General features: G+C 36.2%; 1 protein-coding gene across 4 annotated transcripts in view; it reads right to left on the minus strand.

Moving 5' to 3' along the window:
* LOC134541467 (uncharacterized) overlaps nucleotides 1–15,085 on the minus strand; it is a 182,180-nt gene that overhangs the window by 58,218 nt on the left and 108,877 nt on the right. For all 4 annotated transcript variants that reach the window (XM_063384958.1, XM_063384950.1, XM_063384970.1 and 1 more), the window contains 3 exons: nucleotides 12,382–12,552; nucleotides 10,748–10,851; nucleotides 6,993–7,140 (listed from right to left, as the gene is read on the minus strand). In XM_063384958.1, the coding sequence (XP_063241028.1) occupies nucleotides 6,993–7,140; nucleotides 10,748–10,851; nucleotides 12,382–12,552 (423 nt within the window). The remainder of the gene's footprint in view (nucleotides 1–6,992; nucleotides 7,141–10,747; nucleotides 10,852–12,381; nucleotides 12,553–15,085) is intronic.

Below are 15,085 nucleotides of genomic sequence, written 5' to 3' on the forward strand. Positions count from 1 at the left end.
AAAATCTATAAAACACTGTTGACCAACTAATCATCATCGTCACACCATTCGAAAATGAATGTTTGTTTACATTTTTCCGCTTTTTGGCGCATTTTAAAATGCTTGTGCTGCCACGTACGGCTGGGTGACGAAGTACAGAGCCTGGGACCTGGTTCGCCCGTTATAATCTGCTTGATACTACGACGCTGTTCCAACTATATGTCAGCGCCCCCGGCTGACGTGGTATGGCCACTCACGTAAGGCTGTTCCAAACACCGTTCGCCCAATCATCTGCTTGCTTTTGTATTTATCAGTTGTCGCTGTTCCAAGCTGACGTCAGTGCCCCGAGCGGTGTGCGTAGGCTTTAAAACTTCGCCTGTTTGTCATATCTATGCAAACATTATGCCGGAAAGAAAAATAAACGCCGTAGTTTTGCGTATTTTTTCACTATATTTTTGGTTTTAACATTATAACGTGAGCGTGTGTGAGCGTGTGTAAGCTTTTGTTTGCTTTAGTGCATTTATAATTAATGTTTAGTGGCGGCCATGTTGCGGTGTTTGTTTACCAGTGACGAGACAAGTCTTTTACACAGTATTTAAATTTCCTGTAAAAACATTGCGATTTCGCATTTTAATACTAAATTTCGTGGAAAAATGCTGTGTTGTGGCGATTTCGTGTAAAAACTGTATTTTACGGTGATTTCGCGTTTATCGTCGTTTAATCGCGATCGCGAAAAGAATACGCCCGTTCCTAATACGCAGTGATAATTTTTTTATAAATAATTTTTGTACTTTGACTTGTTTATGACATCGACCCAAGTTTTAGATATTGTTTATTTGGGGAAATATGACTGTTATATATGTGTCTAGTCAGTCATAACCCCACTCAAAGAGTCGTTAAATAATTGTATCTGACAGATTTGCAATGTTGTGAAATGATTTTTTTTTGCTACATGCGGGAATCGACTTTTATAATTGATTCTCGATTATCAATTATTTAAGTAGAATCTGTAGGTATCGATGAAATTGGGAATCGGTTTTCCCATCCCTACCTAAAACATTTTCAAAGCCTACACCATACTGGTTTAATGATTCCAGTATTGCCTGACTGCACGTGGTGCCGTTTGCTGAGTCAAGAAAGCAACACATGGCCAAGTACACATGCTGATCTATGGCAGAGTTGTTGGTACGAAAAAGTATAACAAAAACACAACGCCCACGACTGTCCGAAGTTTCATCTGCAACAACATATATGTCCAGGGTTCGACTTTAACGCCTGTCCGCCTGTCCGAGACAGGCAAATTTCCGTCCGGACAGGTATATAACGAAACGTGCCTGTCCGGAGGGACAGGTTACTATTAAATTTCAACGTAACATTCAGTAGCCCACATAAGTCCGTCAGGAGTACCGTATTTACCCGCATAAGGGTCAAGGGTTGCACATTTTATGCCGATTTATTGAGTAATAAAGTATGGTGCGACCCTTCTGGGAGTTTTTTACAGCGCAGTTATTCTACTCCGCGTTCTTGATCCCTCCCTTTCTCTTCTACGACTTCCACCGGCGCACAGGCGCGGCGCTAGCAAGGCTGTTGTAGAAGGGGGAGATGGGGAAATCTAAAAATAGACCAGCCAGAGAGGCGAAAGAGTGTGTGTGTGTGTGTGCGTGCCGCCATGTGGCAGTGATAACCGGTTTTCCCTCCCTCCCACCCTCCCGACACCCGACACAAATTCTTCACATTCCTTCCTTCTCATGCCTTTCACATGAGAACTGGCACCCTAAACAATTAACGTGTCTATTTTGACAGGTGTTTACGATGCAAAGGCGCTCAATATTTTAATATTATACATTAGAGTAGTTTGTGCAGCAATGTGGCGATTTGTAAGTGGCGCTTCAAAGCCGCCGAAAAAAAAATTTTGGTTGTCTGTAAAGTAGGTTTACGGACGATAGTTTAACGTGACGTCATAGCAAAACATTTATGAAATGATTGCATACTTTTAAGAATAAAATTGAATCATTTTTATTGATTTATCACTATTTTGTATGGATAAAAAGGAGTGAAATTAAATCTACAATTTAATTGATAAATTTACTTTTATTTGCACTCATTAATTCAAATATGTTTATTACTTAAACGAACAGATTATTTTAACTTTAACTTTTATACATGTTTGCTATTTAACTTCTTCCAATCTGTGTTATTATAGGACGATAGGAAAAATAGGAAACGAATGGGAGTGTTTCAAGTTTAATGTGCCTCGAAAAAGTCAAATTGATGGTTGTTCTAATCGAGTGGAAGAGAGATAGATGCAGCGCAAGCGTAACGGGACAATGAGTAATCCTTTTTTGTGCGTGCAGCCGGCGTTCATCAATTTATTAGACTTTTTCAAGATACCTTGTGAACAATAATGTTCAGTGTGAAATGGTGGAGCCAGAATGGATAGCTCTGAAAATTGTTGTTCACCAGGATTGTACTCTTGTGTACAAAGCCAGTTTGGGGGAAATATACACAAGACACAAGAAAAAATTTGTTAATATTCTTTCACTCGTGGATCTTGTGTTGTCTCTGCCTGCTCACACAGTAGATTGTGAAAGTGGATTTTCTTTGATGAAGTCTACCAAAACGGACTGGCGCAAGAAACTTGATGATACATTATCATCACTGATGCGTATCCAGATGAAATCAAGTGGTGTCTGTGATTTTGATCCTACCCCGGCTATTGAAATTTGGTTTAATCATGGTAAGAGAAAGCGCAGACTATTTCAGCCCCCATACAGAAAGTGCGTAGCTAGGCTGCAGCAAGATGAGGAAGATGCATCTGATGACAGTTAATCTGATAGTAGTTCTGACACATTAAACCAGTGGTTTGTGCAAAACACTTAAATCAATATTTAAAACTCCATTATTAATATTAAAATAGTGTAAAACTGACTTGTTTTGAGTACAGTGATGTTCTTAAGCATATATCAAGTTTATAACTAGTAATTTTTTTAACGTAAGCTGGACAGGTGAAATTAGCTACGGACAGGTAAGTGTCCAATTATACCTGTCCGTTGGACAGTCCAGTTAAATCCTTAAAATCTATCCCTGTATATGTCCTTTCCTGAAATCAATTGCTTAAGTCGTTTTTTTCTGCAGCACCTACTTTGCACATCGCCAGAACCTTTTACATACTTTTCCAAATAATTTTGAACTGCAGGATGGTCCATTTTTTCTAATGGTATGTTTGCCTGCATACACATCTTCACCTTATCTTCAACAAAGACACTCATCTGAATCTTCGCACGTTTTTTGTTTTAGAATATTCCAAGGACTGTTGCTCTGCACTTGGACGTCTCTCCTTTTTCCGCTATCAGTTTTTCTTGTTCAAGTTTTCTTCTAACATGCATACTTGATTTAACATGTTTGTCCAGACCGTCTTTTTTTCCCCCATTCCAGACGTGTATTACAAACACCACACATTAATATTGTACTGTCACTGACATAAAAATTTTCATGTTTGAATGCGTTAGCACGATCGTGAATTGAAACTTTGCTACGTGGCATCGTTTTGATTAAATTTAATTAGGGATACACCACGTTTAACTTGTAAAACACAATTTGCAAAGAAAACTCTGCACCAGAACTACCTGTATAACCTTTCCCCATGATACACGTGAGGGGTATTGCTGGTGTGAACAGACTGTACCAGTTGACCTTGGAGACTTCCTCTTGCTCACACTAACTCTCTCTCCTCTTCTTTCTAATCATCTCTTATGCACACAAACACACCTGCTGACTGGGCCGACTCGGCTTGCTTGTTCCCTCTCTATCTCTTCACCATTCTTATCGCTTACGAACACACCTACACACACTTTGCTTGCTGGCTGGCTAACGCCGGACCATCCGCAGGTATATTGCAGCTGTAGCACTCGCCCTGTACTGCTTGGAAACAGTTTAAAAACAAAGAAGCTTTCTTTACATCCGGTATAACCATTTTCAACAGTGTTTGGAAGATTTTCGTGCATTCACGGCAGTACAGTGGAACCTCGCTACTACGAGAGCTGACAATGGCGAGAAAAATTCTCATAACTACGAGTACTCGTAATAACCAAATATATAAGATTTAAGTCAAAGTTAAAATCCTGAACATTCCCAGAATGTCTTAATGTCGCACAATATCTTGGAAACGGTACCTCGTAGTAAAACAACGAATAGAATAAAAGTTGTAGCAAATTAAATTTCTAATATAAAAGGTCTCTATGATTTTTTTTTGTATCTGCAACAGTTTTTGTTTTAATCACAATGAAATGGTCTGACTCATGACCGTGCTCAGAGATGCAGCAAAAAAAAAAAAAAAAAGCTGTCACTGTCGCCTTGCTTGGTCAGGGAGGGGAGGTAAGTAGAGAGGAGAAAGGAAAACACCGGAGGGTTGGAAAGAGGAGGGGAAGGGAAGGGAAGGGCATCTGCCATCTTCCTTGTAATTTGTAGAGAGGGGGAGAAAGTCACAGACACACACATGCACGCACACACCCTCAGACCCAGCCACACACACAAAGGCGCTTATCAGTCCGTGTAAATACTATGTGAATGTTTTTTTTTCTCTAACAGCGGGTGTTTTTCCTTGTTTGAAAATGCCCTTTAAATCACTCTAGCCATTTTAATTTAGCATGATTTACGTAGTCCAATCGACGGTGCATTACAAAACTGTCGTAACTTTGAAGGTCTCGTAGTATCCCGTACTCATAATTATGAGGTTCCACTGTATTAGCATTTATCGCAGAAAAACTAATATTTAGCATTTTATCACATTTATTGAGTCATTTCACATTTTTCGCGGTTATTTCGCATTTGCGAATTTTCCAGGACTCTAAGTTATAGATCAACATCTCTATCGACATTAAAAACAGAGTGAGGTGATGAAAACTGAGTAGTAACGAGGTACAGTATACTTCTGATAGTCTGGCATCAAACGGTCCAAAATGCCCGATGGTCTGGCATGGAATTTAGCCAACCAAGAGAGCTTCAGCTGTAAAAAAAAACTGTCATTTTTAGTTTTTAGCTAAGGTCGCAAACGCTAAGCAGTAATCAGATGAGCTCCATGTGGCTATGGGATCAGTCAGGAGCATTCGGTTAGTTAGGGATCACTGAAATGATTGGTGCGTGCTTTGTTTATCTACAGCGGAACTCGGCAGTCGTTGACAGCACATTTAGTTTCGGCCTGTACTTATGTTGAAATGTTCATCCTTATGTTCCTACTAAACATCTTACAGATGTATTTGCTCTAGAACTTAGCGTTCAGCGATCACAGGAGATGTTGCCAGATAATCAGGAATTTTCAGTAGTCCAGTACATGCAAAGTTCAGAATATGCCGGATTATCAGAAATCTACTGTAATACTTTTGTAATGCATAGTCTACAACTCTACACATCCGACCTCAGTGCATGATTAAATGTTTTTTGTAAACAGACACCACTCAAGTACTATGCTTAGAGGCACTGGAAAATAGCGTTTATAATGGCTGTTCGTAGCATTTATATTTTGCCATATAGCATTTATATAGCTTTAATTTTAATTCTTCTCCCAGTTTATGCGGATGTTGCAACCTTTGCACATAAGTATGTTAGTGTCACTAACATAGAAATGGTGCGACTTGTATTGCTCTGCACACTGCACTGTAACAGATTTTGTCCGTCCCAAAATGGCGGGAAAAAAAAAAAAAAAAAATTCAGGAAGTGTTTATGTTAAAAGGTTCCCCTAGTTATAACTGCATTGCACGCGAACGCGATACAGAAAACCAACTTTAATAACCTTAATTTTACTGTGAATAGCAGCGCAATATTTTAGTTTCACAGATTACAGTTTGTTTTTGGTTAGGAAATTAGGAAAACACTAGGTATGTTCAACAAATGAGCGGCAAAAGCAGAGAGCTACATTGCTGCCATCTTTTTTCCCGTTAAAGTGCTAACGAATTTTACTGAAGTAGATTTCGTAATTTTTTTTTGTAGTTGTCAAATATAAGCTGCGTGTGTTTTAAACTTAAATTAATGCATTTTTATCTTTTAGTTGTTGTCATTTAACAGTAAATAATTTGATTGCTTGTGTTAATATCACGCACGCGTTGGCAAACATGGCCGCTTCAATGTTTTCACCTTTTGTCTATGAATGTTTTCTTCACTTTCTTTCCCGTGAAAATATTCATGCACGTAAATAAACGTCTCTTTAATCGTTTACATTTGTTTGGGTCGTACGTTACATTTGCCGTTAACCAAGTTTCCACGCGAGCCTATGCGTATTTAAATTGTGTTTTGTGTTATTTACAAGATTCATAGATCGTGTTGATTGTTACATGGCTCGCCATCGTCACCGTTTATTAGGTAATCTTCAAACGCGGTAAGAAGATGCATAAAATAAAGAATGTTCTTAATTGTATGAGGTTAGGCCGCTAATAATAAGAAATTTTTTATTTAAAAATATTACGTAAACCTAAAATTTACTGGAAATTTTAATATTACTTGAAATTTTAATAATTACTTCTAAAAACGGGATTGTAGCGTTTATTCGTTGGTAAACCATTTTGTCGCTTTTATTCGCGCCTATATCGTTTTTACGATTTTCCAGTGCCTCTAACTATGCTATGTGCAATAACATAGGAAATTAAAAACATGTTATTTAAATCACTTATATAAGCTTACTAAAAATGTACTATGTACTTGCCACATTTCCCTTTTAGCCAACATGGAGTTGTCATACACAATGTTGAGAAAACATTTTTGTGACTAACTTTTTAAGAACTTTTGTGACTATTTCTACATATCGATACTTTTGTGACCCAGTAGACACCCTGGGAAAGGAATCACCTACGGCCTGCAGTAAGGAACCGTCACAGCAGTTGCCTGGAATGGTTTAGACACACCATCGGAAACCTATATCAGGATTCAAACCCAGGACCTCTGTAATGTGATGTCATGTCCTAAAACTGCACTACCTCGCTCCATAGTTTTGGTAAAAATTATTTTATTTTTAATCTACTTACCAGTCTCCCTTGTTTGTTTCTGACCCTTGGGAGTCAGCTGCTGCAAATCAACCTCATGTAATTTGGTCAATATCTCATCATGACTAAAACTGGAAATGCCGCTCACAATAGCTTTGTTTGCAAGATTTTTGTCATTAGTCAATATAACCTGAGGGGAAAAAAGAAGAAAAAACTGTCAAAAAAATCCTACTAAACTCAGAAATACACTGCCACTTCAGAGAGCCATCAGAATTTTTTGACAAAAGATGTATGCTATAGTCATTATCATTACAATCTTCTACAGACTAGATACAATTAAATTTTAATTTGGAAAATACTTTGCACTTGGGTATAAAGAAAATACATAAGTACTTGGTTTAGAATATAAATTCATATTAGCTGTTACTCTTAGGCCTGTTCAAACATCAGTTTTTTTTTTGGTTTCAATCGAATATGAATATCAAATTATTCACGAATAGGAATATCAAATTTGAATAGTAAGAATGAGAATCTGAATCTCGCATTAAATATATTATATTTTTTTTCATGTCATATAACAACATCTGGAAAAATAGACAAATAATACTAAATTGAAAGGTTTGTTTAGGTTAAGTCAGTTACAATAATTGTATGGAACCTATTTGTTCAAATATTTAAATTATGAAATAATTTGTTTAATTATGCAGCTAACCTAACTTAACTTAAAATTCCAACCAACCTCTCATTTCAGTTTTTCTTCACCTTATTTTTCACAACCTGCTACAATACATATTGATAATTTTTGTGAATCACGAAAATTAAATACAGTGAAATTCATTGCAATCTATTTTAAGAAGAAATGAATCTTATTTTTAAAATGCTATATTCCAAATTTAGTGATTGAATGAGATAATATTTACATATTTAAACCCTAGTTATTCACAAGTTTTTGTTGTTAATGGCCGCTAAATAATTAGTATTTTAGTTCAGAACATCATAAACAAAATATTTGCTAATATCTGTAATCTTAAACCATTATTTACTTTTTTTTTTAGTTGCAACATCTGTTTTGTCATAGATATATACAGTAATTAAGCTGTTACTGTATCACATGTGGTTTGATCGATTGTGACTATCGATTTGTATACCGTTGAAACTATGATGATTACTTCTTTTAATAACCATTTCAATGGAGTGTCCGTGTTCTGTGGTTTATAGTCCATGGTTAGAGACCCCGAAAAATGGTGAAGCGCGAAATTCACGAAATAACGCGAAAATTTGATACTTTAAACGAATTTTGCGACTTTCCTTTGATTTTGACATAGTCGCGAAATTCACGAATTTTCGCGCGAAGTTCACGAATTTTCACGCGAAATTCACGCTTTTTCGCACAAAATAATGTCCTTATGTCGTAAGTTCTATTTATTTACGCCATCATAAACATAGGCGTGAAATAAACATAGACTGAAAGACTAGTGCCGTGATATTATCTTCGTTTTGACACGTTACTGAAATCCACGTATTTTTATTACTCTGTTTACAAGCAGTAAATATTGCCATCGCAAATGAAAACAAAATGTAAAAATTGTCAACAATCGATATGTGCGCACTACCAACATAACAACTTGACTCCACAGTTTTCGTGTTTTGAATAATGGTCGTTTCTGCCGCAAGGCGCACTGGTGTCGATTTTTCTAACCTAATTTAATCGCATCGAGCTAAGATGGTAGTCATTTTTGCGTGCACATTTCTATGAGTGTTTACAACTACCGTCCACATTTTGTAAGTTTTGTGATACAATTGAATTTGTGGCTAAGATGCCGAAAACTTCGACAATGTTTGATCGCGAAAGAGAGATAAAATCGGATGATTTTATATTTTTGATCAGCGGGACAAAATTATGATCTGCAAGTTCTGCAACGTGCAGGTTGATTGTACACGCAAAGACACGTGCAAAAATCATGTGGCAAATTACACACACAAAACAAAACAAAAAAGACAATTATTTTGTCAAGCATTCTACCGTGTCTAAAGAAATCTCGATAGGCGACAGCGTGAATAAAGCAAACAAGCTTGAAAGTGCAGAAAACAAGAATTTTTTTTTCTGATTTTGTTAATATGATGCTGTAAGTTAACATTCCTTTGGAAAAAGCTGATCATCCAGCTATGAGGGAATGGTGTAAAACCCATGTTGAAGGTTAGCCTTATTTATTTAGAAATGTTTTCCCCCTCTAATAAAAGTTCATAAGCATGTGTAGGCCTACAATATTATCGATTAACTTACCTTTACTTCAAATAAATATGCAAGTACCTCAGATTAACAAACACATAAATAGGATGGATTGCATTGTGAAATGGTGAGCACACCACAATATATTTTTGACTGATTGATTGATGGTTTGACTCTGTAATCCAGCAGTACCTAATCTAGAAAAGGTTAGGTTAGGTTTGGCTAAGAATTGTTTTGAATAAATTAGCCCATTAATATTTTTCAGCGATAACCTTATAAATGCTACCTATTTATAAGTATATTGTAAGTTATGTATACATTTTAGGTGCAGGGGATTTGCCATCATCAGCCAACACTCTTAGAGAAACTTATGTCCCAAAAATTGGCCAGGCAAATAAGGAAGCAGTAAGGCTATGAGGTTTTTTTTACACCGCCAATGGCATAATTTTTTCACAATTTTTTGGGGTCTCTACTGATTGCTTATTTTTACACCGATTTTTTGCACCGCTTGCTAATTTTTACACCGGTTTTTTGCACCGCTTTTGTCATTTTTTTGCACCGCTTTTGTCATTTTTTTACACCGAAATGAGCCAGTTTTATTTACCATTTTCTGGGGTCCCTATCCATGGTTGTTGACGTTTATTTTTTTCCCAATTCTAATGCGTGTGACGAAAAGAATACAAATAATATTTTGTTTTCAAGTTTGAAATGACAAATATGCTGTGTTTTGAATTGTTTACATGATTTTTTCTGTTACTACTGTTTAGCGAGACAGTATTAAAAAAACTGAATACTTGTTGCATGTTTAAAACATTGCTTAATGTTAATGTTTCTGATTATGAAGTCCCGTTAAACATCAAAGAGGAGTATTTATATCGCAAAAATGAATAACTCTCAACAGTGAAAGTTGATATATAACAAACTCACGAGGTATGGTATGTCAACTATTCGTAAGTAAATGAATATTCGTTATTTCGAAGTGTTAGTATTCAAGGTCGAATTGAATACGAATAGTTTATTATTCATATTCAAATATTTGCACTGGCCTAGTAGCAGTCTATTTTTTCTTTAGTTATCATACAAATTATTTGTAAAATGCTACAGTCGCAAGTAACAAAACGGTGTTCAGCTGCATTATAATTCAAAATTCCAATGCAAAAACCAGGTGGCTTACGAATTCATTACGTAACACCCCTTCAGCTTTCCATTTTTTCCCCAAAAGAATTTTAAAAATTTTCTTGCCTTCAAAAACTACAAAAATTACTACATTACCATTGAATCAGCATCATTAGAACTTTAAACATTCAGATAAGGACACACAGGTTAACTGTTACTAAATAAAAAATATAAAACATTTCATAAACAGCTATCAAAACATGCAAAATTAACTCCAGAGTAGCATTGACATTGCAATAGTTTACATGTAAATTATTTCACAGCATTTGTACAAAATGCAGTTAAACATCATCTTGTTCACTTCAACTGACTTTTTTAAATTTAGTCCACATTGAAAAAATGGTAGCCATCTACAATGTGGGCTGCTATCACTGTTCAGCATAGTACTCACAGCTAAGTTGCCTTTTTCACTGAGCTGGAGACAGCACTGCAGAATTCCATCATCTGCTCCTTGCCTCTTGTAATGCTTGACCTCGCTGTCGCGGGCAGTCTGACCTGCAACACATCACGTCCAAGGTAAAACACCCGGAAAAATTCTTTCAGATTCGCTCATGGGTCATAGACATTGGAGCTAGTTTCTCCAGGTTCACACCTGGCACATTGCCCATGGTACTAGCCATGTTACAATACTGTAGCATGTACCAGCAAGGGATTGGGATTTACCCGTGATACATGTCACATGTAGGGTCAAGGTTCAATGGTCACTATTATTAATAATAAAACCAAAAATACACAAATCAAAGTTAATCAACACAATATGAAAAATCTATTTTTTTATGAATGTTAAATTCAACTTTTTATTTAAATATTTTAAAATTAATGATAGCCTATAAAATAATTTACTTCCTAGCCATTCTCCCACCGTTTTTCAACTATAAAAAGAGACAGAGAAAAGACTTTTTCTCAGCAAATTAAATACAAAAGTTACGTAACCAACACCAATTAGTATTGTATATTAACATAATATATAAACCAGAAGTGGTTAAAATGCTGTATAGAGAAATTGCACAATTGATATAGCTTTCCAAAACAGGGCTACTGATTGTTATGATTCAAATTCCTAATATTGTGATAAGCACTTTTTTAGTTGTATTTACAGAGTTGAAATAAGATGCTGTCTTGATAAGCCAATATGAATTTATAAAAATATTACGCATACAATTTTACATGACAACATGGCCTATCTCAGCAAAAATATTGTCCATATGCAGTCAGCTTGACAATCATAAATAAACCTCACACAGCACACAGGAAGTTCAAATTTTGAGACGTGGCTGAGGGATGCACCAGAGGCAAGAGAATGTGTAGAAAACAAGAGAAGTTTTCAAGAGTCAACAATAAATGATCACGGTGTCTTCAAATATCTAGTGAACCAATTCCAGGACATTTTCCGGACTTCCTAGTAAAATTTTCAAACACATGTTTTTATCACAGGGTAATTTTATATTAAATAGAGTGGAGTCCTGCTAATATGAACTAATTGGGGTTGAGACCTTTTTGGATTAGCAGAATAATTGCCACAATGCAACAGTGTGCAGTAAATACATGTCTATAAGCATCTAGTTAACATGTAACACACCATATATTATTTTTAAAACCATTAAATATCTATAAAGATTTTAACAATTGGATCAAGACTACAAAAAAAATTATTTTAAAATAAAATATTTAAATTCTTTTAATTATTTATTTTCATCCTAAACTTATTCGGATTAGTCGGATTTGCAGATTATCAGGGTTTGAATTATTGGGCTCCACTGTGTTTGTGTGTGTACACACACATGTATACACACACTACAAAGAAAAACAGAAATTTTTAAATACAGATAAAATTTTAAGAGATAATTTTCACATTATTAAGCTGTAAAAATATATAGGCTAACACACGCTAGCAAAAGGCTATTGAAAAATTAAAGTTTAATGACTTCCAGCAAAGTTATTCTTCATTTCAGGACTTATACATGACAAGTCCTACAGTTTTGTCTGTAGACACCCTGGAAATGAACCAGTTGCGGTGGACTGTACCTCTGACCCGCGGGTGGCGTTTCTTCAGGTTGCTGTTGAGGAACTGCACCGCCCTGCGAGCCCAGGCGCAAGCGTCCTTCGACTTGTGCTGGCCCCGGGTGGGAGGCATCTTCAAGCCATCCAGCTCTTGCAGGACCAGCCACGGGATCATCAGCACCGGCAGTCCGAGCTCTGGTTAACAGCGGCACGTCAGGTGAGAAGTCCGACCAAGCACCAAAACTGGCACGCAAGTAAGAATGCACAGCCAAAGATCCTTAATCCGGCATAATCCAGACCACGGTCATGTCAGATTAGCGATTTTTCCACGTTACAGAACGTCAGTATCATTTTAACAGAAATACCATAGAAAATAGCAATAGCCTGACATAAAATATTCCTCTGGTAAAATTTTGTTTGGATGACATAGAGCTAGCAAAATTATTTTACATTTCCATTCATCTTTTTTTTTTGCAATGTGTCACTAATTATGGAATTTACGCTGGCAGCTCTTTAACCAAGGCACAATTTCTTTTCTTTTTTTTTTGCAATAATCAAAGGTCAGATTTAATCTTGTATGATTTTTTTTATACAAGAGATGTTTACCTATTTAAACATATTTATATTTCAATATAACTTTGATTAAAGATTTAATAGTGTGTTATTAAGAGTGGCCAATATTGGTTGCATTTGCCTCAGCATTTTTTTTGTTGTCTAATACATACAAGGGTCAAGAAACAGGCACTGATTTTTTATTTCTGGAATCCACAGATAAAATTCAAAATAGGATGTATTCCAAAGTGCATGAGAAAACATCATTGAAGTTTGGCTTGGCTACTAGCTAGCAATATGATTTTTGTTGATTCCAATCTCAAAATCTCTGATACAAGGGGATAGAGATTCAGAACCAGTCACTCTCTTTAATCCGGCATTCTTGACGTAAACATTCAATTTTTTTTAGTGGTTTGCCGTTTCCTAGAAGGTTACATACCACATTTGCACTATATTACAATTGTGTATGTATAGTTCACAACCATAGCTCAGTTTACTACAACTTTTTTTGAATAAAATTTAATTGTACTTTAATTTTTTTTTTGGAATTCACATTAAAACTATATTAATTTTCAATGAACCGAAAAAATCGCTAATCTGTAATCTGACAATGCCCACTTAAAGAACTTTTACTGTAACAAGAAAAAAATTAGACAGTAAAATTCTATTGTAACCTGTGTGTCAAAAAAGCATTTGAAATTAAGTTTTTTCTACATACTTAAAGAAACCGATCCTACAACACATTACTTGTAACAGTTCGTTACATACAAAGTAAAAAGATGTTGCGCCAATTTTTTAGTGTTTGTTTAATTTTTTCAAGATAGAATGCACAGACGAATCCAATCACTTTCACAGTTTTACTCACTCGTTCAACACGTACATCTGCCCGTCGAAAAATGCTCGCAGCCCGCGCTATGAGAATTAACGAAAAATAACGTCCTTCAGTAATATTTTACTGTAAAGTACACAAATTCAGTGTGACCTCAAACGTGGCCGCACCCAGCGAAACCGAATTTCGCCCCGCGCCAACCGCCGACGAAGGTGATCACAATTTCTAATTTGTTACTGTCCGAATGAAAATAAAAAAAAATTAGGTTAACTTAATACTTGGCCTGGCTCTGATCACCAACGTTAAATTATCTCTTCACAAATTCTACATAATTTGGCGAGAAGCCACCGAACGCGACCTACGGTGCAGCAATCGACGGACGACTGGTGAACTCTTGCCACTGTCTCCTCCACGTAGGGAGGAGAAGTCACATGACCTCACCGACCAATCACACGCACGCTTCATTCACACTTACAGATACAAGCCAATAGGAACACAGAACACATATTGAAAACAGTTTTCTCTCCATAGAGCCAGGGACTTTACATTCTCTTTCTCTCTCCCACACCGTGAGACAGCAGTTATCACACATTTCCCACGACCAGTGGGGAATCCCAGCTTTTATCTCGGTTAGCGGGGAATCACAGTTTCTTTTTCACTTCCACTCACAGGCCTCTCTTTTTAACCATCACATTAGACACAGTCCCGTGTTCTAGAATCATTCCACACGTTAATGAACATTACAAACAGCAATTATAATACAAATTACAGGGTGTCTACAGATATCTGGCAAACCAATTTCAGGACTTTTTCAGGACCTTAGTGACCACTAAACGTAATTTTTTGCGTAAAACTGTACGCAGCAATTTTTGTTTCAATTACATCACATGAGGATGTCGGCAAATATCTGTTACACAACACAAGAAAACAAAATGGCTAATGGTCTAAAATAACTTACAAAATACTGCTAGCAGAAATAAAGAAAAGTAAAACATTACTTATTTATAACAGAAGATTTAAATTTTCTTAGTTCACTTTTTCATGCAATTTGTTATGTACATCAGTCCCAAATTTTCATTACCTAGCATTTTTTACATTAAGCTTGCATGTTTGCATAAGTCTTGCATGTTTACATTAGTCTTGCATGCTTACATTAGTTAGTTTACATTACAATTTCTGCTGTGGTCACTTCATCTCTTAGCATGTACCTTTGAATGTTACTAGCAAATTTGGGGCCTGTTGTATCACTACTAGAGGAGCCTGCAATTATAATTTCAACTGGGTTCGCTTCGTGTGGAGGCTTATTTGCTGAAACAGAATCACTAGGCTGGATTTCGTGTTTGTGCA

Source organism: Bacillus rossius, chromosome 1 (assembly GCF_032445375.1).
Source record: "Bacillus rossius redtenbacheri isolate Brsri chromosome 1, Brsri_v3, whole genome shotgun sequence".
Lineage (NCBI taxonomy): Eukaryota > Metazoa > Arthropoda > Insecta > Phasmatodea > Bacillidae > Bacillus > Bacillus rossius.